Source organism: Haemaphysalis longicornis, unplaced genomic scaffold, assembly GCF_048455015.1.
Source record: "Haemaphysalis longicornis isolate Haplotype H1 unplaced genomic scaffold, Haemaphysalis longicornis Haplotype H1 scaffold_8, whole genome shotgun sequence".
Lineage (NCBI taxonomy): Eukaryota > Metazoa > Arthropoda > Arachnida > Ixodida > Ixodidae > Haemaphysalis > Haemaphysalis longicornis.
This window is the reverse complement of record NW_027526445.1, coordinates 154,723,182-154,746,029: the sequence shown is the minus strand read 5'-3', so window position 1 is coordinate 154,746,029 and position 22,848 is coordinate 154,723,182. Positions and strand designations below refer to the sequence as shown.

At 47.7% G+C, this 22,848-nt stretch overlaps 1 protein-coding gene and 2 non-coding genes across 3 annotated transcripts; 2 read left to right on the top strand and 1 right to left on the bottom strand.

Annotated features, from left to right (window-relative positions):
* Positions 1–841: 841 nt before the first annotated feature.
* Positions 842–21,130, top strand: LOC144148539 (uncharacterized). The gene is made up of 6 exons (XM_077680060.1): positions 842–973; positions 4,632–4,931; positions 6,650–6,883; positions 11,169–11,368; positions 14,079–15,235; positions 17,185–21,130. Exons 1-6 carry the CDS (start codon positions 842–844, stop codon positions 20,070–20,072), a joined length of 4,911 nt encoding a protein of 1,636 aa, XP_077536186.1. The 3' UTR covers positions 20,073–21,130.
* Trnai-aau (transfer RNA isoleucine (anticodon AAU)) lies at positions 3,396–3,469 on the top strand. Its single transcript has one exon. It is a non-coding gene; the product is annotated as a tRNA-Ile (tRNA).
* Trnai-aau (transfer RNA isoleucine (anticodon AAU)) lies at positions 3,633–3,706 on the bottom strand. The gene has a single exon. It is a non-coding gene; the product is annotated as a tRNA-Ile (tRNA).
* Positions 21,131–22,848: the final 1,718 nt, after the last annotated feature.

The following is a 22,848-nucleotide window of genomic DNA, read 5'->3' as shown; positions in this document are numbered from 1 at the left end:
TGTAACAATGTTTCGTGTAGAGAAAGCTATGCTAGTTGAAGCCGCCAAAAAAAGTGAAAACAAAAATCACCGCTTTTTTCCGTGCAAAGTAGGCAGTTCAGGCGGAAAGTAGCTCTATTACTTGCAATAAATGGATTATTTTGGGTGTGGTACCGGCTACTTTAATGTGTTTGTTTCTGTGTTTCTGCATGCGGGGATGGTGGAGTTGGGGTGGGCGAGAAGTATGGGGGGGGGGCTCCCGCGGATTGCGAACTTGTAACAATAAGTTCGTTATAGGCGGGTTCAGCTGTATTGAACTATTGGATATATCGAACTAATCCCGGTGCATATTGCAATTCGCTATAACAGGGTTTGACTGCCGCCGGCGTACGGAAGGCCAGGCGTGATCTCGAATCGGAAGTGGCGGGAACAGATATACCCTTTGCGTTTTGTATATACCGGTCACCTCATGGAGGAAAGGGTCACATATTCCAGAAGTATTGAGCCCGCGGACAATGAGTAGTTTACGAATTGAGCAGGTTTCTTAAACGTGCTCAATGGTAGACTAATTTCGTTACATAAATATGCGTATACGTACTAAGGAATTTTAGGAGGGGCTGCAGAGCCTCAGCTAAACATTTTCTCTTGCTTTCTTCTTGCTTTCGGGACAAAGACAGTCCTGGTAAAAGATTAAGCTTCCATCAAGCAACAGAGGGGCAAAGAATAAGATCATATATAGAACAACTTCGTCGGATATAAGGTGCACTAGCTGAGGCAACGGCTACTAAAATGGGTCCATTTTCGGCCGCTTTCCAGCTCGCTCGCAGGAGGCGCGTGCTTCAGCCGCCGGTTCTCGAAACCCATGGACAGTGACCACGACCCTTGGAATGAATTCGCGAACCCATCAAGCGGCACAGGAGAGGTGAAGATGGCCTTCGAGGACGACTTCCACCTCACCGTCATTCCGAACTTCCTCCATGACTCGGACGCCTACGTTGCCAATCTCGGTGAGGGAGCTGATCTAGATGTTCATGATAAAAAACTCCCAAGCATTTCCCCGAGGGTGAACATGGTTAAGTGCGAATGCACGGGGTGATGCTATGAGGGGGAGTAAAGTTAAAATCCGTTGGCATTCGCCCGTGAGCGCGCGCGAGCCGACCCACGGAGGTCTGGCAGTTTATCGCTGCATATATAGGGGGGTACGCCGCACCGAGCGCGCCGAGCCAGGTGGCTGAGAGAGGAGGCGAGCGCAAGGGGAGAGGGACAGCGGCGCACGGCAGCTGCAGCCGAGCGAGGGGGAGAGGAGAGAGTGTGACGTCACGGTGGAGAGAGACGCGCGCGGCAGCTGCTGGGGAGAGGAGGCGCGCTGTGACGTCATACCATGACGTCACGGCGCGAGGAGCGGTGCGGGGAGCGGCGCGCACCCGCGTAGCCACGGCGAGGAGGCGGAGCGAGCGCGGTCACGTGGTGAAGTGACGTCACCGCGCCGTTGCTACCGACGCTCCTCTCCGCTCCACGCCGTTGCTAGGGAGAGGAGGACTGCGGACGCCGCCGCCGCCGCCGGCGGTGGAAGGTTTGGGGTCGCTTATAAAGTGCATTCGCACTTAAAAATTTGGTGCACTAGTGGTGCACAGCTGGTGAAACAGCAGAGCTAGCGGCCCCTCTCCCTTCGACGGAGACTCCGCTCTTGCACCATCACATCGATTTCTAAACTTGCCGCTGAAAGGTCTCCCTGACTGGTAGGCCCGGATCGTTTTAAAGTCCGCAGGATTTCACATCTCTCCCAAAGTGGGCCACGTTACCACGCGCAAGAACCCGCGGCATCTGTAGCGCGAACTCTGCGTCTGTGCTCTTCCCCACTTCAGTCGCGAACGCACGTGAACTGGCGAGAACAGCACGCCAGAGATCTCGCCACGAACGCTGGGTTCTCGGAGGTGGAGTTAAACGACGCCGGGCGCTCGGTATTTTTTTGTATTTTTATTGCGAGCTCCTCACGTGGCACAAGCCCACGCGCAAGCCTGGACGACGCGCTGTACGCGAACCTTTATACCACATGTTGCGCACTAACGTCACGGCTTGACGGGCGCCGGTGAGGCTCGGCGGAACCATGCCTGGGCTAGCGAAGCGAGCGAGAAGCTATGCACAGCTGCGCCAAGGGTTGCTATGGCAACACGAGGTGACTTCATCGCTCCGCGAGGTTTTTTGGTGCGACGGACGGATAAGCTCTGTTGTTAAAAAGTATTTTTTTTTTTTGAGCGCGTAAGTCTGCTAAGCGACTTTAAGGCGAAAGCATTATGGTTTCCGCTGGCACTGTACGCGCTTCTAGCGCTGCAGCGTTGGCGCGCCTGCGTGGTCAACCATGCTTAGCCGACGTAGCAACTGACGGTATACACACGATGTCGCAACACTTTCTGTTCCACGGCGCTAATCGAGTCACCTCGACAGCCCCGACGGAGAACGGGCAGACTGACTGTTTCCCCTGACTCGGTATGTAGCCACGGGCTATCGCACTCGTAAAGACACAAAAGGCTCGCATTAGTTTTGTATATTACTCGTTCTCTTCGAACTCTGTTTCGTTCGAAAGGCGTGTTCTACGCGCCACATAAATTATAGGGGTCAGGCGCTGCTCCAAACGCCGGGTTTATTGCCTCATACAGGCACAATTCCCTTTGAAACCAATGCGATAATTCTTTTATTTAACTCTCCACTTTAAAAAATGCCTACCTGGAAATATTTTGAACACTGCTTCGCACTGCAATTCAGAGTGACAGCGCAGCTCCTGAAGATTACCTGTCAACCTTCTTTTGCCCTCAGCTTGCATCTTGCATCAGGCTCGATCATCCACAGCTTCTTTTTCCAGCCCGAACCTCTTGAGTAGTTTGGAATAATTCGGCATATCCGACTTGATCATTCTGTCAACGTGCGCGCGCAAAAACGACAGAAATAAACAAACGGAAAGCTGTATTCAATCGAAATACGACTACAAAAAAGCTAGACCACTTTGTTTGGAGTGGAAAGCCCCGGAAATTCTCAGCCCTGTGGAAATATTTCTCCAAGGCGAGTGTTGTTTGCTATATTGATGATGTTTAAGTGGCCATACGTCTAAAGCCAACTTATATGCCGTTTGAAAAAGAAAAGTGCTACGATGGATCACATTTGCAGCGTTTACACACGTTTGAACGACCGCCATCGCTAGAGACTGTCATTGGCTGTGGCTGGCTTCCGTAGCATGTTCCGTAGTAGCTGGTGCCGGTATATTATCTCTATGGCTGCCGCAGTCAAAGAAGAAAAGCATTGCATTAACTTCGCGTACTAATAAATATCCTGTAACTTGCTTGGTGCGGTATTCCCTTAATGCCAAAAAAAATTGCGCTGTAAGTAACATTATATAGCTTTTATAAAGCTGTCGCCGGCATGGCCTGCTAGCTCAGTCGGTTAGAGCGTCGTGCTAATAACGCGAAGGTCGTAGGTTCGATCCCTGCGCAGGCCAGCTTTTTTTTTTTTTTTCTTGCAAGGTGAGATGCGTTTTCATAAGTCACGAACGCACCAGGAACACCACCCACATTTATCATAACCGAAGTTACAAAAAAACGGTGGCTTCGCAGAACACCGCCGAAAAGAAAACGCGCAAGTTTAGCAAACAAAAGGAAACGTGCCCTGCGCAGGGATCGAACCTACGACCTTCGCGTTATTAGCACGACGCTCTAACCGACTGAGCTAGCAGGCCAAGCGTACCCTGTCGTCGGAAACAATAATCAGCTTCTTAGCTGAAATGCTCCGCTCATTGCATCATTCCTTTATACTGCCTCCTGAATTTTTTCAATGCCAGACGCATCGCCCGCTTCACAATTAATGGGAGTGAGTGGTACGCCTGGTTCGCCACATGTCGTAAGGTGGGGCCAGGCATATCAGGGATCCCCGGTCGTGTCCCGTGTCCCGAACTGAATTCGAGAGTGGCTTGTGCCTGGTTGCCAAGGCAACCGATGCTTCAGATTGTTACTCTGGCCAGCAAGAGGAAACTCGGCGCCGCTGTCGAGCACGTTTTTGCCTACGTTGCCACTTACCACCAAACGTCGCCCCAAGATTAACCGGTCACGTGACTAAAGCACTGGGAAGGCTAGCATTTGGGGAGTGTGGAAAGGGCTTGGTTTGCGGCTCGGGGTGTATGCGTTTGGCATTGAAAAAAATACAGGAGGCGATGCTTCACACATTGCAGGGGTTTATCCAGAATTTCGATTTCGGAGGAAGGGGGGGGGGGGGGGGGGGGCGATATCCTCCCGGGTTTGTGGAATCTTTTTTGGGGGGGTGTCCAAACCCTCCTTAGGGGGGGGAGATTTTGACATGTTCCAAGTGCAATTGTTTCAATTTGAAGTGCGAGAGGAAGTTTGTTGAGGATAAACAAAGAGAGGGCGCAAGAAAGGTGGTACATGATCACTTCATCCCAACTCCTATCCATGTAGTTGCGTAGAAAGTTGTAACTGTGGCCTTTGAAAAAATTAAAGGAGGCGATGCCTTAAATAAACTTTGCCTATATGCTATAACACAACTCCAATCATTTTCGTATGTGCTGACACGCGAGTATAAAACCTGTTTTAAACGTAAGCAGTTGTGCAAAAGGGCGCTTACCAAAAATTCTGTTTAGGCTGAACTAGGGAAATGTCGTGCTCCTGAAGGAAAAACAAAAATCGTTTTCAGTAAATGTGTGCAGCATTTTGAGGCCGCTCACTTCAAAAAAATCCAACCTCGTTCGTCGTCTATTCGCAGAGAACAAGCTGGAATGCCTGAGACAGGTGAACAAGAACCCGACTGCAAAGGAAATGCTTGCTGCCATGACTTCTGCCAAAGCCTTGCGGATGAAGGATGCCCAGCTGAATCCTGAGCCGACAGGCGAGGCAACGAACGAGGAAGAGGACAACGGACTTCTGACCTTGTGGCCCTTCCTGTTCTTGCCGGTGGGCATTCAAATTCAAACCTCTTTTCGTGTTTGCCAGCGCTATACTTGTAAAAGCAGGTGCCATTGTTGGTTGCGGATCACCTGTCAGCAGGCTCATGACAGCTGTCAGCGTTCCGTGCGCAGTGGGATGATGGGTGTATGATGGATAAGATGATGGAAGGATGGATGGTTGCATATCACCCATAATCAGGTTTTGACAGCTGTATACATGGCTTGCACATAAAGGGCAGCAGAAAAAATTCACGACCTCTCGTAAAGCACGCGGTGCTTCAACATGGCAGCTACAGTGATCTCTAGAGTTCCTCTATGTAGCTAATGGAGTTCCTCTATGGACCTAATCCCTGTGGGAGCTATATAGAGGAACTCTAGTGATTTCAGTGCAAGCCATCAATACATAGAGGACGGAACATGTGTGTGTCCATATATGTCCTCGAATTGCAAGAGGACGAACATGTTGACTGCTGTGTGTGTGTAGCATGCAGACTAATAATGGAAAAACTAAGGATATTAATCCTTGGTTATAGTGTACCATGGTTATAGTGTACTATTCTTGAACCCTGTACCCACCATGGTGTACATTTCGCCAGGCATATCCATGGGTGATATTGACGAGTTAATTCACGACTGCATGATTTGTGTGGGTTGCAGGTGACGGTATACCCCTTTTGTGGTTGGGGGAGATTTCTATGTGGATTTGCCGGGACCACGGAGAGGATGGTTCTGACAGTTCGTATTGGGGTAGTTTGGTTTTCAATGTCATCACGGAACCAATACACCAACCATCAGTGCAGCGGCAGTTGAACACAGGCCTGACAGTGTCAAAGAATGTGTTGTTCTACTGTGACTTCTCCACTTAGCTTTGTTGGCCAACGAGTTTCGCAGGGCGGAATGACCTGGAATATTTTATTTCGCAGGTGATCGGATGTGTTATTTTAGGGGTTCCATTATTTTGGGTATCGTGTGTTAGAGCCGTGTGCGTGCGGGAGAACTTTAAATTCACGTCAAGTGCTAAAGATGTAAATTATTCAAAACAAGCAGACTCTAAATTAATTTTTACTCTAAACTACAAACTCGTTCGTGGCCCCAACATAAAAACATAAGAGGAACCTTGCATGACGGACAAGAATCCCAGATGTCCTGAATTAATTCTGTGCTCAGTACACAAAATTCTAAAATGTAAAGGCGTTTATCTGCCACAAGCCATCTCCTGGAATAGGTTCCCAAACGCCCTTGAACCTTTTGACTTGGTCAGTGACTGCATTACTAGCTGTTTCTTTATGCAATGCCTGACCACACGTTTTCATCAAACCCATGACTACATCCCCTGAAAAATTAGTGACTGTCATGGGCTCAGTATACGACACCGACTATGTGATAAAAAAAAGCTTGAAAACATCTGATTTTAGGTGGTTTTGAAATGTCAGTATTATATACATGTTTGGTATTCTTTCAACTCTTTCAACTGACACAAAATTGAAGGCACTATATCTTGCAGAGAGGAGCGATGAAAAGAATATGGTGTGTTTCTCTCGTATTTACCGGTTGTTCACTGTGAACCGGGCTAAAACTAATACTGGCTTGATTGGACCTGATACTACTCAAGTGATTATTGAATGCCCCCCACATGTCTTGCCAATGTACGATACTGCTACTAGTCGCTCCATAAAGGTTGTCGCATCTTGACTTTGAGCCCGTTCTATTGTTCGTCCCTTGCAGATATCGAGAAGGCTCTTCCCGCGGTCAGCGCTGAACAAAGAAGAAACTCTGCACCTTCTCAAGTGCGACCACCTGAACATGCAGTTCCAGGATGAGCTCAACAACAACAACAGCGACAGCAACGACAACAACACTGCGAACGAAGGCTACGATATCAAGCATGCCGACACACCACCTGACACTAGCTGGGAGCGACGGCAAAGAGACAGCAGTGCAGAACAGCCGGTCATCGTGGCAAGTCTTTTTCGACTTTTTGAAGTCTTTTTCGAGCACTGAGCAGCCGGTCATTGCGGCAAGTCTTTTTCAACTTTTTCGAGCCTTTTCCGAGCACTCAGCAGCCGGTCATTGTCGCAGTGCTTTTTCGACTCGCACCTCAAGTGCCTCATCGTGTGAAAAAGTGGCATTGTTGTCTGATAAAAGAAATGGCTGCCATCGTAAAGAGCAAAAGACACTTACAACAATGTTCCACCAAAGTGCACACCAAATTTTCGCGCGTATATAACCCGCACCAAAAATGCAAAAATTTCCGTGGGTGCAGATAATACGCAGGGTTTTCCTTTAGTGCAGGTTCACGTCGATGTGCATTGTGCCGTGAAGCTCCTACGCAGTAACACCAACTAAACCTTCCATGGCAGCGATTGCGTAAAACATACAGGGACAAGGAAGAAAAAACAAGGACAAGCGCACTCTAACAACTGAATTTTATTAGTGAATTGCAACTTTTGTGTCGCACTCAGTGTATTACACTTGCTAAATATACGCCTTTTCTTTCTACATGGTATGCGATGTGTTGCCTGAGCAGTAGCCTTAGGGCAGTCTTTCCTGTATCAAATCTGTGGGCATTGCGCGACGATTTTTTCTTTTCTTTTCCGGCAGGCTGAAAGTGGGGGTGCGGATTATATGCACGAAAATATGGTGTGTGGATTAATTTAGATACAGTAAATTAGCTAGTTTCGTTACCACCACATTACCCCAATACGTTGCAAGTGGTGGAAGCGATACTGGCATCACATTGCGTGACAGTAGAACAGGCATGCACCAGCCACAAAGAAAGTTGATCCTAGGCAACCTGTCGTCTGCAGTGTCGTGTCGCCAGTTTGTCTGTCAAAAAAATCCACACCAGAAGGCGAAGAAATGAAGGCGAAAAAAAAGACGCAAACACAATGTAGCAGTACAAACGTCTTTGAGAAGTATCGCCAGAGGAAACCGTAATGCCTTAAAAACTCATTAGCAGGCTTAAGTGTCCTGAGAAATTTTCTTACCTGAGTCCAAAACCTCCATCAGGACGCGCTTTACATGGATGGCATTGATAAGAGGCACTTGCCTTGCCTTGTATTGTCTTAGCAGTGTCGCTACTTTATGTAGGGGCAAGTAAAAACAGTTTGGCATCACGGAACGGTTATACTCACATCATTCTGGCGCTGACGATTGTTTATACAATGCAGTAAGGTATCGTCACTATGAGTGCAGTGGAGAACTTGAGATGAAGGGCGATTTAAGTCAAACAGGACAGGCCTTTCAGGTTGAAAAAACTGGCTAACTGCTTAGTTCAAATGGCAGGTACAAAGCTCCTCTTAAAAGTCTCGTGAGTCTCTAGTTGGCGATTATATGAACCTGAGTGCACCGTAAGTGCCAAAGCTTTAGACTTGCATATGCACGCAGTCTAACCTACTGTGCCTAACTATCTGTGATAATTTGATGCGCATATACAGATGAGAATTTGTTTATTACCCCGTACTTACCCATCAAGCTCATTTAACTCCGAGGTGTAAAACTAAAGACTTAGTGCACTGCATGCGTTAAATTTAGTTATACTGCCACATTGCTCCCACATTGGTTTTTCCAGAGCGGAGGCAGAGGTGCAGCTATTGTAAAACACTTGCATCACATCTTTCACACCGCCACATACTTTGGCCATGCACTTGTCTCAGTTGGCTGGTTCAGTGGCATATAGTATCTCATTGGGCACCTGATTGTTGATGTTCGTTTTTTACAGTTATGCTGTTTCTCACCAGCCCAGTTCATCAGTAAAACCTCATTACAAAGGACACTCAAGGGACCTGTGAAACACGTCTCTTGCAACCAAGGTCTCTTGTATGAGATGTTGCTAAGATGGCGCGTATCGGAAAACCAACCACACCGCTTTCACTGAAACGTCTCTCGTAGTGTAATGGTGTCTCTTGTACCAAGGTTTTACTAAAGTGGGTAGTTAAGTCATAGCTGAATGCTTCACATAATTTAATGTGTTCTGTGCAGTTCAGACTAGCCAAAATATTTCTCAGTGTTTATGCAAAGCACGAGCAAGACATTGGTCGCTAACTAAACAGGCGCGTCCACGCCTTCAAAACTCTTCATAAACACCTTCAGATAAGGCCACTAATACACCAAGGAGGTTTATTTAGGGATGATTAGGGGCGGGGTACAGCCACAGCTGGGAAGAACACAAAGGGTTATCATTTTCGCGAGCTTACCAGCTTATCTATGTGCCTGTTGTCCCTGCATACCAGGGACTTGTGGCAATTGGTTGCGACTTGCAACAGTCAACATTGGCTGGAAAGTTTTTGTGACATACCTCTAAGGGCAGCATGACGGCCGCCTCAAAAATTTCTATTGGGAGACAGAGCACAATACGTATCCTCAGTGTTCTGAGAACGTTCCGATAGCTTGCCAAACACAGTGCGGCAGCTTTTTTTAAGCATGAATCCCTGCAATGGTAATTGTGTGCAGGCTCTTCTATGAGACCCTGAAACAATTTTCATGCTCGAACAAACTACAGCACAGGTTTTGGAAGCACTGCATTGCTGTATGTCAAACCTGGAAAGAAAACACTGCAGAGTCCATGTTTACGTGAACAAGGAACGACCTCTAATGTGCTGTATTTAGTAAAGGACGAAGATGAAAGCCAGTAAAGTGAAAATGAGAACAGTCACATCTATTAGCATGCTCAAAAAAAAGTCTCTCTTGTCAGGTGGGGGGCAGGAAAGGGGGTAATAACCTCATAATATCTTTCCGATCAGCACGCTGCGCTGGGCATTTAAGACAGGCCATTATACTGATTGGAAGTTGGGGAGAACACAATTGGAGGAAACACGATTCCTCACTTCGCGACAGTCCCTAATAGCTAAACTAATATTTAGATTGTTTTGCATAGCTCGCCACCAGCCAGTTATCAGTTAGTATTTTGTCCCAATACAAATTTTCAGACTTGACGCATGTGTCATGTGATCAAGTTCCAGCTGCTACCTTATGTCTAATACGTCTTTTTGCGACGGAACTTATGGTCTGATATCCAACAGGGTCTCAGTGATAAGCACATAGAACACTACTGGGCAAAGCTTTATACCTTGTTTCGTCAGCCATTTCTGAATAGTGGGGTCATCCATATGTTTAAAGGGACCATGCAGACCAAACATAGGTTTGTTTGATTCAAAAGATTTCGTTTGTTATAGTGCCCATAGCGCTTCCCCAGCAGCAAACTGCCGTATTCACTGAGAAATTAATTTATGTTTACATTTTTATTCTCCCGCCAAATCGTGTGTTGTTTTGGACCATATTTGCACCTGGCTTGTTTTTGTTACTGTAGAAAGTAATCGTTTCCTGAAACACGGGGTATCCTCGACAAACGGGGTCACATAAGACAGCGTCGCTTACGCCAATCGGCCACTGTTGTGTAAGACAACTCCAAAGCAGCGGAGTGCTGTGCAGCTAAATCAACCCTAGTGCACCCAGTACCAACAGCAGTGCACATCGGTATTTCTATGTTTACGTTCATTATCGCAACTTTCATTGTTTATCCCACCATTCTTACTGCTGCAAAATCAATATGCATTACATTTAAGCGCAAATAGCTCATTCGGCAAGCTTATAAGCCCTGGCTAATTTGCGTTTGCTTTTTGCCGGCCTCAGTCAATCACACTGCTGGGCACAAATGACGTCATAGGTTCTGTTGCGGGAAATGAGCAAGTGGGTCGCATGGCCGGTCCCTTTTTTTCTAATTATATAGCTTATTTGAGCGAAGTGTGCACTAAAAGTGGTGTCAATATGATTCTAACGAGGCTATCTTTCGAATGAACCAAACTTGTGTTTTGGCTGCATAGCCCCTTTAAGCCTCAAACATGTCTTCTGGGCACCTCTCCATATGTTATTGAGGGTGGAAAAAACCGATCGCCTGAAACCCTGCCACGGTGGCTCAGTGGCTAAAGCGTTGTGCTGCTGAGCCCAAGGACGCGAATTCGATCCCAGCTGCAGTGGCTGCTTCTCAGACGGAGGTGAAAAGCAAAAACACTTGTGTGTCGAAACTTTGTCGCACATTAAAGACCCCCAGGTCAAAATAACTCCAGAGTCCTCCACTACACCACGCCTAATTGCCCTGGTGGAGCTTCCATGCTCAACACACCGAAGTTAAAAAAAATTCATCAATTACGTGAAGCTCTGGTCACATCGTCCAAGACCTGAAACAAAGTCACCGTTTGAGTTGCAAGTGATAACTTTCTTTACTTGTTCGGGTTCGCCGCCGCAGTATGAAAACCCGGAGGCGAACGACCTCCAGATACCCAAGAACTGGGTCGACGACGAGATACAACCAGAAGGTCACCAGGGCACGTGTGCACAGCTGGATGACATCATCAATGTGAGGCCCACCACCAACCGTTCAGCGCTGTCCCTGTCGGCGACCAACAGTCCAACAACGGTGCAGCAGCCGGATGCGTCAACACTCACGTGAGTACTGCTGCATTTGCGGCATACCGTATTTTCGCGCATACAACCCGCACCAAAAATTCGAAAATATCAGTGGCAAAGTAGGGGTGTGATAATCAACCAGATTTAGGGGAAATCCCCAAGGTGGAGTAAGTTTCTGCGAAGGAAAGTTTGACATCCACCTGAATGCAGCCAAACGGCTGCAAAGGAAAGCTAGACAGCTTTCTCAGGGACTTCACAGTTGAAGAAAAATTCGTCCTGGTCCAGGATTCCAACCCGGGACCACCGCTTAACCGGAGCACTCGCTCTACCAACTGAGCTAACCAGGAGGCTAGCAGTTTTTAGTGTGAGAGCAAACTGATCCCCAAGGATTTCCTCTAAATCTGGTCGATTAACACCTGTCTATCACTTCGAGTTGTTGATCAATTCGCTCTCGCACTACAAACTGCTAGCCTCCTGGTTAGCTCAGTTGGTAGAGCGACTGCTACGGTTAAGCAGTGGTCCCGGGTTCGAATCCTGGACCAGGACGAATTTTTCTTCAACTTCGAAGTTTCTGAGAAAGCTGTTTAGCTTTCCTTTGTAGCCGTTTGGCTGCATTCAGGTGGATGTCAAACTTTCCTTCATAGGGGTGTGGATAATACGCGGGATTTTTTCTTTAGCGCAGCTTCACGGCATTGCGTGTTGTGCCATGAAGCTCCTGCGCAGTAACACTGACTACACCTTCCACGGCAGTGATTGTGCAAAACATACAAGGACAAGAAAAAAAAAAACAAGGACGAGCGCACTCTAACAACTGAATTTTATTAGTGAATTGTCACTTTCGCCGTTCAGTCAGTGTATTCTACTTGCTTAATATGTACGCTTTTTCTGTCTACGTAATATGTGATGTGTTGCTTGAGCAGTAGCTTTGGTGCAGCCTTTCCTGTATCAAATGTGCGGGCAATACGTGAGGATTTTTTTCTTTTATGGCGGGCTAAAAGTGGGGCTGCGGATTATATGCAGGGGCGGGTTGTATGCGTGAAAATACGGTATGGAGCATAGCAGATTATTAGAATATCCTCTTCCCTATGCACTGTTTCCTGCCTGCCACAATTTTTGACTGTTCAACGGTTTCATCATTTCTTTCTGCACTTGTGAATAAATCATAGCTTTCATACTCTCTCTCTCCCCGTCAAATAATGACGAGGAGAAACGTTTCTGTACTGTTTATTTTGCATTATTTTGTTCAGTGTATGCCATCTTGTTTCATCTCTTTGTTCAGTTGTTCCGTAACACGGCTGGCGGGACTTGTAAAATAAGGAAATAAATCAATTTGACCTACAGAGTGGCTACACACTTGTAAAGCAGGCATTGACCAAGCCCTAATGATACGTACTATAATTTTGAACGTATTTTCAGCATCATGCTGAACACTGCAGCTCTACCGAGCAATTCGTCCCTCAATTTCTTTTTCATTCTTTCCAATATCGAACAAGCAACGTTCTGTAGGAGTCTACTATGTAAAAGAAAAATATAAAACCAAAGAAATATGCACACACACATGTATGCTTTCTGGTAGCCAAAAATTTCACACACTCCGAAAATTCCAGGTGTTTTACCATTCAGACCATTGTTTGCTCCCCAATGAGTCCGTAAAATCTTTTGGTGACTATAAAGTGACAGTCCCAGTGTGGTAGTGGCATACTATGAATATTATCGTCCAGACATTTTGAAAAATGCATAAACAACATTTCCTTGTAGTGCTATTGAATCAAGATTCTCGATACACACTGCGATTTTTAAATGGCAATTAAAAGAAATTTTCATAAATTTGCCACATAGCATTTGAGTTACTTAGGGTCAGAAGGACATTACTGAGTTGAGATAGGCAATGTATACCTTCAGATGACTGGATTTAGGGCACGTTTCTACTGCTAGTAAAATACAGGCAGGTTGTACCCAAACTTGTCCCGCTTAAACAAATTACGAATATGGCTTGTGGTTCGGGATGTCTCCAAAATTCTCACATTAAAGCGTTAGAAGCTAAGCCTTTGCACTGGTATGGTAACACAGGCTTACTGCACAAATACAAATCCACAAAAAACAAATTCTTTGGTACCAACACATAAATGCGTCAACTCTGCAGAACCATAGTGCAAAAAAACAACAACAAAAAAGAACATAAGAGACCCAAAAATAGAAGGGCAACATATCCCTGCGTGTATGTCACCTCATTATCTGTGTCCCATTTGTACTGTCTCGTCAAACATCAAATTTTGTTTCAAAAAAACATAACAAAGGAATGAAAATGGCGTGATAAACACAGCGCAAGTGTAGCTATAATGTAATTTTAAAGCAGTTTGCTGAACGTACAGCTTGTGAGCCAAATACAAAATAGGTGGCATGTCAGTCTCATTTGCCTCTGCGAGTGAACCTCAAAAAACAGGGGGTGCTTGACTAAGACGACATCTACCCGCCGCTGTACAACAAGGGCATCTAGCAATGCTTATTTTCTAGTAGCAGCCTGCAGTGAAAGGGCCAGTGGCTTGCTTCTTGCCATCGATTGTTAATTCACTCTGTGCTCAGTGGTCTATAGCATTCTTTGTAGTTTTCCAAATCTCCCTGCGTCGTTGAACCAACCGAATTTCCCAACTTCTCATTTTTTATTCAACATCGGTTGTTGAAATACAGAATTTGCTTCTATTCCCACGCAATTCTCTTGCTCTATCGCCTTCCTTTTTTGTTTTTTCAGGTCCATGACACCCAGTAAGCGGAGCGAAGAGGCCTTCTACCACTTCGCCTACATCATGACTTCGGCAACCTCCACTCAGGACAGCGCAAGACCCGGCAGCCCGGCAGAGTACTTCAGTTGCTCCAAAATGACGGTACAAGACCACGTCCCGTTCACCTCGACAAGTGACGTGAACACCCGCAAGGAACGCTTCACGACCCTCCCAGAGCACGACACCACGGTTGAAACCAATGCCCATAGCAACTTGTCTGCCAATGTCTCGGAAGTCGATGTTAAGGAAGAAGCCGTCATCACGGCCCAGCCTACACCACTCCAAGATGCTGAAGATAATGCCCAATGCAAATACGTGCCATCGGATGATGGCAATGAGGTAGTGGTGAGTGACCAAATTGACGACGACAAGCGTGATGAAAAGGATGCGGTAATCGCAGGCAAGGACAACTCAGCAGCGGTTGTCGAAGCAGACAACGAACCAGGAGAAGAGAAGGACAACTCAGCAGCAGTTGTCGAAGCAGGCAAAACACCAGGAGAAGACAAGTACAACTCGGCAGTGGTTGTCGAAGCAGACATCGAACAAGAAGACAAGGACAACTCGGCAGCAGTTGTCGAAGTAGGCAACAAACCAGAAGACAAGGACAACTCGGCAGTGGTTGTCAAAGCAGACAGCAAACCAGAAGAAGACAAGAACATCGAAGAACAGGCGGAGTCACTGAGCGTAGAAAACAAGAGCGGTGGGACCAGCCAAACAAACTTTGACGGCAAGGACACCACTACGCGTCCTAAGACTGCGCAGGACATGATCCTTCCAGAGGTCACCGTGGCTTCCTCGTCGTCGAAGGAAAGTGTGGCCCGACAGGAAGAGGAGAAGAAGCAGCGGGCGGAAGTGAGGACGAGACAAGACGGAAGCCGCAGGGCAGACCTTACGATTCCGGAATACACGGTAGCGTCGTCTTCAATGCCCGAGGGGGTGCCAGTGGGTGGTGTCGAGGGGCCGTGGCTCTTCGAGAAGGAGTTCGACACGTCTCTCGGCAAGAACTGTGGAGAGGACGTGCTCCAGCGCATGTCCTCGTTGGTGCGGGCCAGCATGGACGAAGACGACGACGGGATGCTGAACATCGGCACAAACCAGGCAAGTCGACTCTCTTGCTGTCCTCAAAGGGGGACATGGCTCTTAAAACAATTTATTTCTTTTCATTGTTAAGTAAACTCTGTGAAACTTGTCAGTCTGGCTGCTTTTATTCCACTGATTTCATATGTGCCATTATTGTTTGAGTAATCAACTAGTTATCAAGATAATTAGAGATAATCATTCATTTTTGGAGGAACAATACACAAACAGCGTTTAGCCGTAAAACTGTAAACTTTACATTTTCCAATTCTATGAACCCTAGTGAGTGCAGTAAGAGAAACGTTTTTTTGATGCACCACTTGGAACTAATTCTATAGCTCATTAAATTTTGGTATTTGAAATGGACATTCAAATAGTTTCTTGACACTGGTGCCACCAAGATTTAATGAGCTGTAAAATCAGTTCCAAGTGGTGCATCAAAAAACCAATTCTCTTATTGCACTCACCAGGGTTCATAGTATTGGAAAATATAAAGATTACAGTGTTATGACTAACACTGTTTTGTCTATTGTTCCTCTAAAAATGACTAATTATCTCTAATTACCTTGGTAACTAATTGACTCACTCAAAAATAATGACATACTATTTGAAATCAGTGGAAAACATGCAGCAAGGCTGACAAGTTTCACAGAGTTTACTTAAAAATTAAACGAAGCTGTTTTAAGCGCAGTGTCTCCCCTTAAAGGGGCCCTGCATCACTTACCATCGACTACACGGAATGTATTTGGATTAAAGTCTATTGTCCCAGCGATCTCCTCCTGCAAAAATTATGAAAATCCGTTCACTATCACTGAAACTACGAGTGATGAGAAATCGCACATAATTGTTCCCTCTCAACTCGACCATGAACAACGCGACGAAAGCTGCGCGCTCTCTCCCAGAGAGGAGCAGCTCGCGGCTAAACAATGTTGGGGCATTACAGAATTCTTGGACACTGAAGCAGGTTGCAAGTGTTGTCTAAGTGTCTCATCAGGTTGCACTTTAGAACTGTGTAGCCCATGTCTTGAATTTGTTTTTTTTTTTTTTCAACCAGCTTGGACACATTTTTTTTCTGCAACTAAAGGTCATTCAAATATGGTGTTACACTCCGCAGTCCTCTTTATCAGCAATCTTGTGTCATCGGCTGTGAGGACGCAATCGCAAGTCCAGTTAGTGGTTCAGCAGATTGCAAATGCGTTTATCCTAGGTAACTACGCATCGACAAAAATGAAGTTGTAAAGCTACTGGGTTTTTTTACAGGGGAGTTGTATGAGAGCAGGTATCTATTCATTTTGTGATGTCCTTGCATCAAAGCTCCCAAGGCTCCAGGTGTGTCTGAAACGCAAGGCGTTTCATAGCACAGGCCCCAACTTAGCAGTAGCCAAAGTGAATGAGCAGTGGCACAATGCGTAGGAGACAGATCAAAGCCATTTGAAAGCGTACGATGGGAGCAGATCGCGAAGCAAGCTGTGTCAGTTAAGCAGAAAGATGAATAAGTCATTCAAAAGCACGAGACCCAAGAAAAGTGTCAGGGGCGTTCAGGGCGTCCATGGGTTAGTTGTGATGCGGTCAAAGCTACCGATTTCACCGTGGATGCGTTGGGCCCGACAAAGGAGTAGTTCACGCATTCCACATTAAAGACATCTGGCTTGCAATGCCACAGTGATTCGGGCCAAATGACCACCCAGAAGCATTTGACAAAATCCTAGAATGTGTCTTACCGATAACAAAGCCATGTTGACCGTCGTTACGAAGTAACACTGACTTGCACAGCTCCACTGGTCATCCACATTCACAGGGTGGAGTGGCTTTGAATTTTTTCATCTCAGCTCTAGAAACAAGTGAGGCACTTAATGTCCACCACACAGTGGAATGAGACATATTACACACCTTGAACCATGAATGCAGCCACAAAAACGTGCTCAACAAATCCCCTTCGATGCTTCTTTTAACTTCTCGTCGTTTTGTTGAAACAGCAGGACGAATTCGGCGCCCGGCTGTCTCTGACGGGCGGCTACAGCGGCAGGACGCGGTCCAAGGCCAGCGAAGGCACCTCCGGCAACTACACCACCAACTACAGCGACCCACACAGCAACCAGCTGGAGGAAGACTCGGACGAGACGAAGAAAGGGGGCCCCGCGCCGATCATTCGGATGTTTGGACAGCGCGCCCACGACCTCAAGACGGCACTGCAGAGCAACCTCCGGACCTGGGCCCAGCGAAGGGGAACGGACTGTTCACCCGACTCCCGCGATGACGACGCGAGTCTGCCGCGGATGCCACACGAAGACTCGGACACCGTCAAAAGGTTAGTCTCTGAAAATGACGCGCCACACAGCGGGGAGTACGAGTGCAATGCATCAACGGTGCTCCGTTGCCACCAGGAGGTGAAGGAGATGCCCAGGCGTGCCCGAGACAACAGCCGGCAGGCTCTCAGAATCTCGGTCAGCCCCAGCGCTCGTCGAAAGGCGTCGTCGGCAAGGCCGGACGCCTCCAGTGACCACGGATTTGAGACGAGTGCGAGGCCGTCTCCGACACCGACGATGCCCCAGACGGACGGCAAAAACACAATCACTCAGGTACCGTGGGCGGGGGGCAAGCTCTCGACGTCGTCGACATTCAAGAACCGTCAGCGCTCCGTCCACTGGTTGAATAGCGTGTACTACGTGGGCAGCGGAACTGTGGTGAAAGAGTGCGACTACCTGTCGGGCAGCCAAGAGAAGATAAAAGATAAGAGCGCAGTCAAAAGCAAGACATCGACGGAGGCGAGTGAGTGTGATCTTAAAGAAACCAGCACAACTGACGATAATTATGGCCAGGGGACATTAGCAGCCCAAAAAGAGATGTGCGGACAGGTGGCTGTGTCTGCTGTCAGCCTGCCAAGGTGTGTCGAAGCATCACAGAGCGAAGTGGCCGCCATCCGTGAAGTGTGTGAGCGCTTACAGGCCATCACGCCAAAAGAGGAGAAAACTGCCGCCATTTACATTCTGGAGCCCTCAGAATCATTTGACTCGGTTCTGGACGGTGCCACATCATCAGTTAGCAAAGTGAGAACCATTGAACAGGAAGGTATCCCCTGCCCAAGCATACACCAGCTTGAAACAGTTGAAAAAGAACCAAGAAGGGACTGTGAGGAGACCGTCACACATGAAGGGAAAACTTCAACAGCCAGGCCGACCATCTCGAACCTCTGTTCCAACTCGAGCATCAGTTTGACGCAGGAGACCACGATCCCACAAGAAGAGCTTGCTGCAACTTCTGCCAATGGTCACCAGGAAACGCCCGACAGGCTCCCTGACGATGAAGCGAGAGAGAGAGACGACGCGCAGGTGGAAAACTTTACACCGTTGGCGTGCACATCGCAGGCACCAAAGCCCTCTCCAAGGCAAGAACGAAAACCGGAACACACGGACACTGCTAGAGGGAGTGCGTCATCGAGCAATGCTCTGTTCCTTGGCACATCGAGAGACAAGCGTGACACGACTGCGAGCGAACCGCAGAGCCGCTGCCCTGTGCCCCCCCCAAACAGAGACACCACTGTTCTTCACAGCCACGAGCTGGTTCCGAGCGGCCTCTTCTCCACATTCCCGGCGCCCAACAGGGCGTCCGTACTCGTGCACAGGTACATCAATGGTACCAGGACGCTTCGCATGACGACTACAAAACAGTTCAAGCGCCTCTCCTTCAAAAACTGTATTGCGAGTACCTTCGGCCACAGCAGCACATCCATGGAATGTCCCTTTGGTGCTCAAACCAGGCAGATCGTACTACCGAGGGCACTAGTGCCGTTGTCCGCACCTCATCAGAAGATGCTATCCATCGAGTACAAGGACTGTTCCACCACTCGCCGGCCGGCCGTCAAGTCGGCATCCTGCAAGAACATAGACGAAGCGAGCAGTGTGAACGCAACCCTCTCCGAGCTTCCGCTGGTCCACAAGAGCTTCTCCGTCGACGGTGCTGTCCTCGAAGAGGCCGATGGACATGAGACGCCGCTTCAGGGTTCACCTGCCAAAGGGGCCGCCGCCGAACATCTAGTTGCGACCGACGACGTAAAAGCCACAAGTAGTGACCATTCGCAGCTGAAAAGCGAAGGCAGTGTGATAACAAAGGAGTCGATTACCTTGGTTGGCGAGCCCAGCGAAGTCCAGCTGCCTCCTAAGAAGTGCGATAAGCTGCGGCTGTCGGAGGTGCCACACTGTGCCGACGAATGCACGGAGGACACGGCGACAGGAGGCGTCGACATCTTGAAAGCCGACGGGGGCGAAGAAGTCCTGGTGGACGAAGTTTCGACGCTGCTGAGAATCGAGTTCAGCGATCTTCTTGAGGGAGACGACGACAAGGCTTTCGGCAACAGGGAATACCTTGCGCCAGGACGAGGCCATTGCGACAACACTATCTCGCTGGTTCCAGAGTCTCAGTACAGCAGGACAAGCGTGCAGGTAGAGGAGAGCCAGGTTGCGCCACCGTTGGTGGTTGCAAACAGTGACGCAAATCTGCCAACCACTGATCTGCGCGACTCAATGCCACCCGCATGCGAGTGCACCGTCCGAACAGAGCCGAACTGTGATCCGTTGCAAAGTGCGAGCGCATCAAACGTTAGTGCAGATTGTAGGCTGTCGATCACCGATGGAGACAAGAATGCCGGCGTAGGTGGCGAGCGTTCGCCTGTGGTGGTTGCCAAACCAATTCCAAAGCGTAGGAGGAAGAGAGGTGGGGAAAAGAATGCTTCTGGAACAACAGTCGATAGCACCAGCACGAGTGCAACATCCGTCCTGTCAGAAGGCTCCACCAGTACTGAAGACAGTTCCTTCCATCTACAGATTTTCAGTGATACTAAGGCGATCTTTGCGAGTCAGTCGTACTCGGACACAAGTTACGGATTGTAATCTGCTCTTCTAGAGGACAAAAGGTGGCCGTGGCGGTAAGGAGTCAAATTCTTCAGGTGGTCAATAAATGAAACGTCAAAAGCAAACTGCTGCGACTGTTTTCAGGACTTTGTATCTATAGGCTATGCACAAGACACACAAGTGGATGTCTTCTTTGAGGGATGTCTTTTTTTTATATGTACCTTTCATCAGGTCAGGCACATATAAAATGGTAGTTAATAAAAAAATTAAATTTTCCCACATAATTTACCTCGAGCCAATGCAGCTGCGTTAAGTTGTGCCACTTATAATCACTATGCTTAAATTATGTTTTTTTTTCTGCTGCATTCACAAGGGTCTGTTCAATTGGTGAAGCAGGCTCAGAAGCCATGAAAAAGGATAGTGTATCTGTTTTTTATACTTCTGGTCAAATTGGACTCTGATGTGCCACTAAGTTACCTCTGGCTGAAGTGCACTGCGGTAAAGGGCTGAATGCTTTAGACTACTTGGGGTTCCTTGCGTAAAGGTCTTGCAAAAGCAGGCATTTTCATGTTTCGCCTCCATTAAAGGCCAACTGCACTCAATTTCGACCTCCAGAAAACCTTATTTCTGTATAGTCTGCCTAAAAAGACCGCAAGATACCAAATATGACAGCTGAAATACGCATATCCACGGCACAGACCAATAAAAAATCGGCAATTTTGGAAGCTGAAATTGCGAAGAGCGCAGTATTATGGACAGGATGAAGTGACGTTGCAGCTGGCAAGCGAGCTCCCGCAAGTGGTTGGCCGGCTGGAGCAGACCTGTGCGCAATGCTTCATCCTCGCAAAAGCCCTAGGAGAAGCTTGCCTAGCAGAGCTCAAGCAGTTCTCCTGGCAGGCTGGAGAACCAAGCACCCAGCCGGCTGCAGTCTTGTAGCAAATCAACAACACATTTCCTGGGGCTACAAGTGATGTCCCAGTTGATCTGGCGGTACGTACTGTACGTTGAAAACAAATTTGCCAAGGTAAAATGTGAATGCAGTTGGCCTGTAAGTCTTTGCAATTGGGAAAAATGAACATCTGACCTAGCAAGCAGCAGAATACTTTAGCCGATATGCCTGCTTCCAGAAACACTCAAGCAATAACAAAAAATCTGCACCCTAAAGAGGCACAGGCAGCTGTCCTGCAATATTCATAAACTACAAGGTCCTTCTGTAAAACGGAAAAGCAAACGTTGCGATCACGAACTCAAACGGGCATTTTACTGCAAAAGCGTTACATGGCGCCAGCATCTGCCTGCAGCAGCATAAAGGTTCCTAAAGTGGCTCGTGGCATAAACGTAAACACAATAGACAGTTGAAAACAAAATTAGGAAAATTTGGAACTGGATGGGGATCGAACCCCGGTCCTCTGGAATGCAGGTTTAGCAAGCATCCACAACACTACTTAGGCTACATTGTGCTGTAGGTGCTGTAAAGGTGGAGTCAATGAATGCACTATGGCTTCTGGCTCAGCGCTGGCCGCCGGTGCACATGGGTCAACGTACAATGAGTTTGATGTGGTACGACACATCGCAATGCTCAATAAGGTTGGGTAAAGGCGCAACGACATAGCCGCTCGGTGGGATCGGCCACTGACAACAGCTGTTGCCAGAGGCCAATTCATACTGGGCTGCGATGTCCACATAATAAGCTGAAATACACGCGTGCCCACTGGGTGGAACTGTTCAGTGACGACGACAGCTGCCATCAGATGATCATGGCCGATTTGCCAATTCCCCCCCCTGTTGCTGCGACATTAACACACGCACTCAAGCAGCACTCTACTGTGTTTTTACATTCGTGCCTTCGCATTCCCAATTCTTAGAGTGTGTAGATGCCCTTGAAGTTCTTTATTTTGGTTTTTCAGTCAAAGTCAATATGGCCTACAGAAAACGCCAAGTGTCAGTTCACTGCACTCGTAAAATGTCCAGTCAATAAGGTGCTCATAGCGGACAGCCTTAGAGATAAAAATATCCTGTGTTCTTTCAGTATGAGTGATACAATATCCTTTGATGCACCGGGATCATATGGCGTTAATAAACTTATTAAAGCTGCCTGCTTCCAGCAAGCGATGGTTTGTGGAGTAGTTTTTCTTATACCCAATGGAGACCACTGTTAAGTTGCACTGAGGTCATTGATTGATTGGTTGACTGTAGGGTTTAACGCGCCGACGCAGCGCAGGTGATGAGACGTGCCATACTGGAGGGCTCTGGATTACATCGAGGTCAGCTGTAAACATTGCGCAAGTATGTTATGTAAAAGTTTGGAGTGTGTAGCCCTTGTTGATCCTTTCACACAATTTACATGTATTTGAACAAAGAAATCGTGTTTCTTTTGCAGAGTTCTCATTATTCATACCCAAGATTGGAAGCCCACAAGGTGGCATTTAAAGGATCACTGACGAAATTTCCGGGCTACGTTTTTTTCGCTGCTAGGGGTGCCTACCAGCCCACTCATCACAGAATGGCACATTAGATGGTCGATTGCAGTGCAAGTAATTACTTACAGCCTCGTTTATTTGTGTCAGTTTCAGTTTCGATGAAACGAACACCGAGGTGGCTGCCATGACAGGACGGCGCTCTTGACGTCACCGTGCTCGTCGCACCATGGGCGCGCGCGTCCACATTATTCATGGCTACACGCGCTTGGGCAGCATGACGTCAGTGGAAAAAACCTCTGACGTGACGCACAAGGTGGATCAGCGCGCGCCAATAGCAGCAAGTCACCTTGGCGACGCCACGGGAGTCCTGACGTCGGCAGTTTAGGGCACTGCAC

Bases quoted from the DNA above. Each gene is read 5' to 3' on its own strand.
- LOC144148539 (XM_077680060.1), top strand. From the start codon at position 842: ATGGACAGTGACCACGACCCTTGGAATGAATTCGCGAACCCATCAAGC. The intron at 974-4,631 runs GTTGCCAATCTC...AGGCTGAACTAG, and splicing joins TCCATGACTCGGACGCCTAC to GGAAATGTCGTGCTCCTGAA. The intron at 11,369-14,078 runs GTGAGTACTGCT...TTGTTTTTTCAG, and splicing joins CCGGATGCGTCAACACTCAC to GTCCATGACACCCAGTAAGC.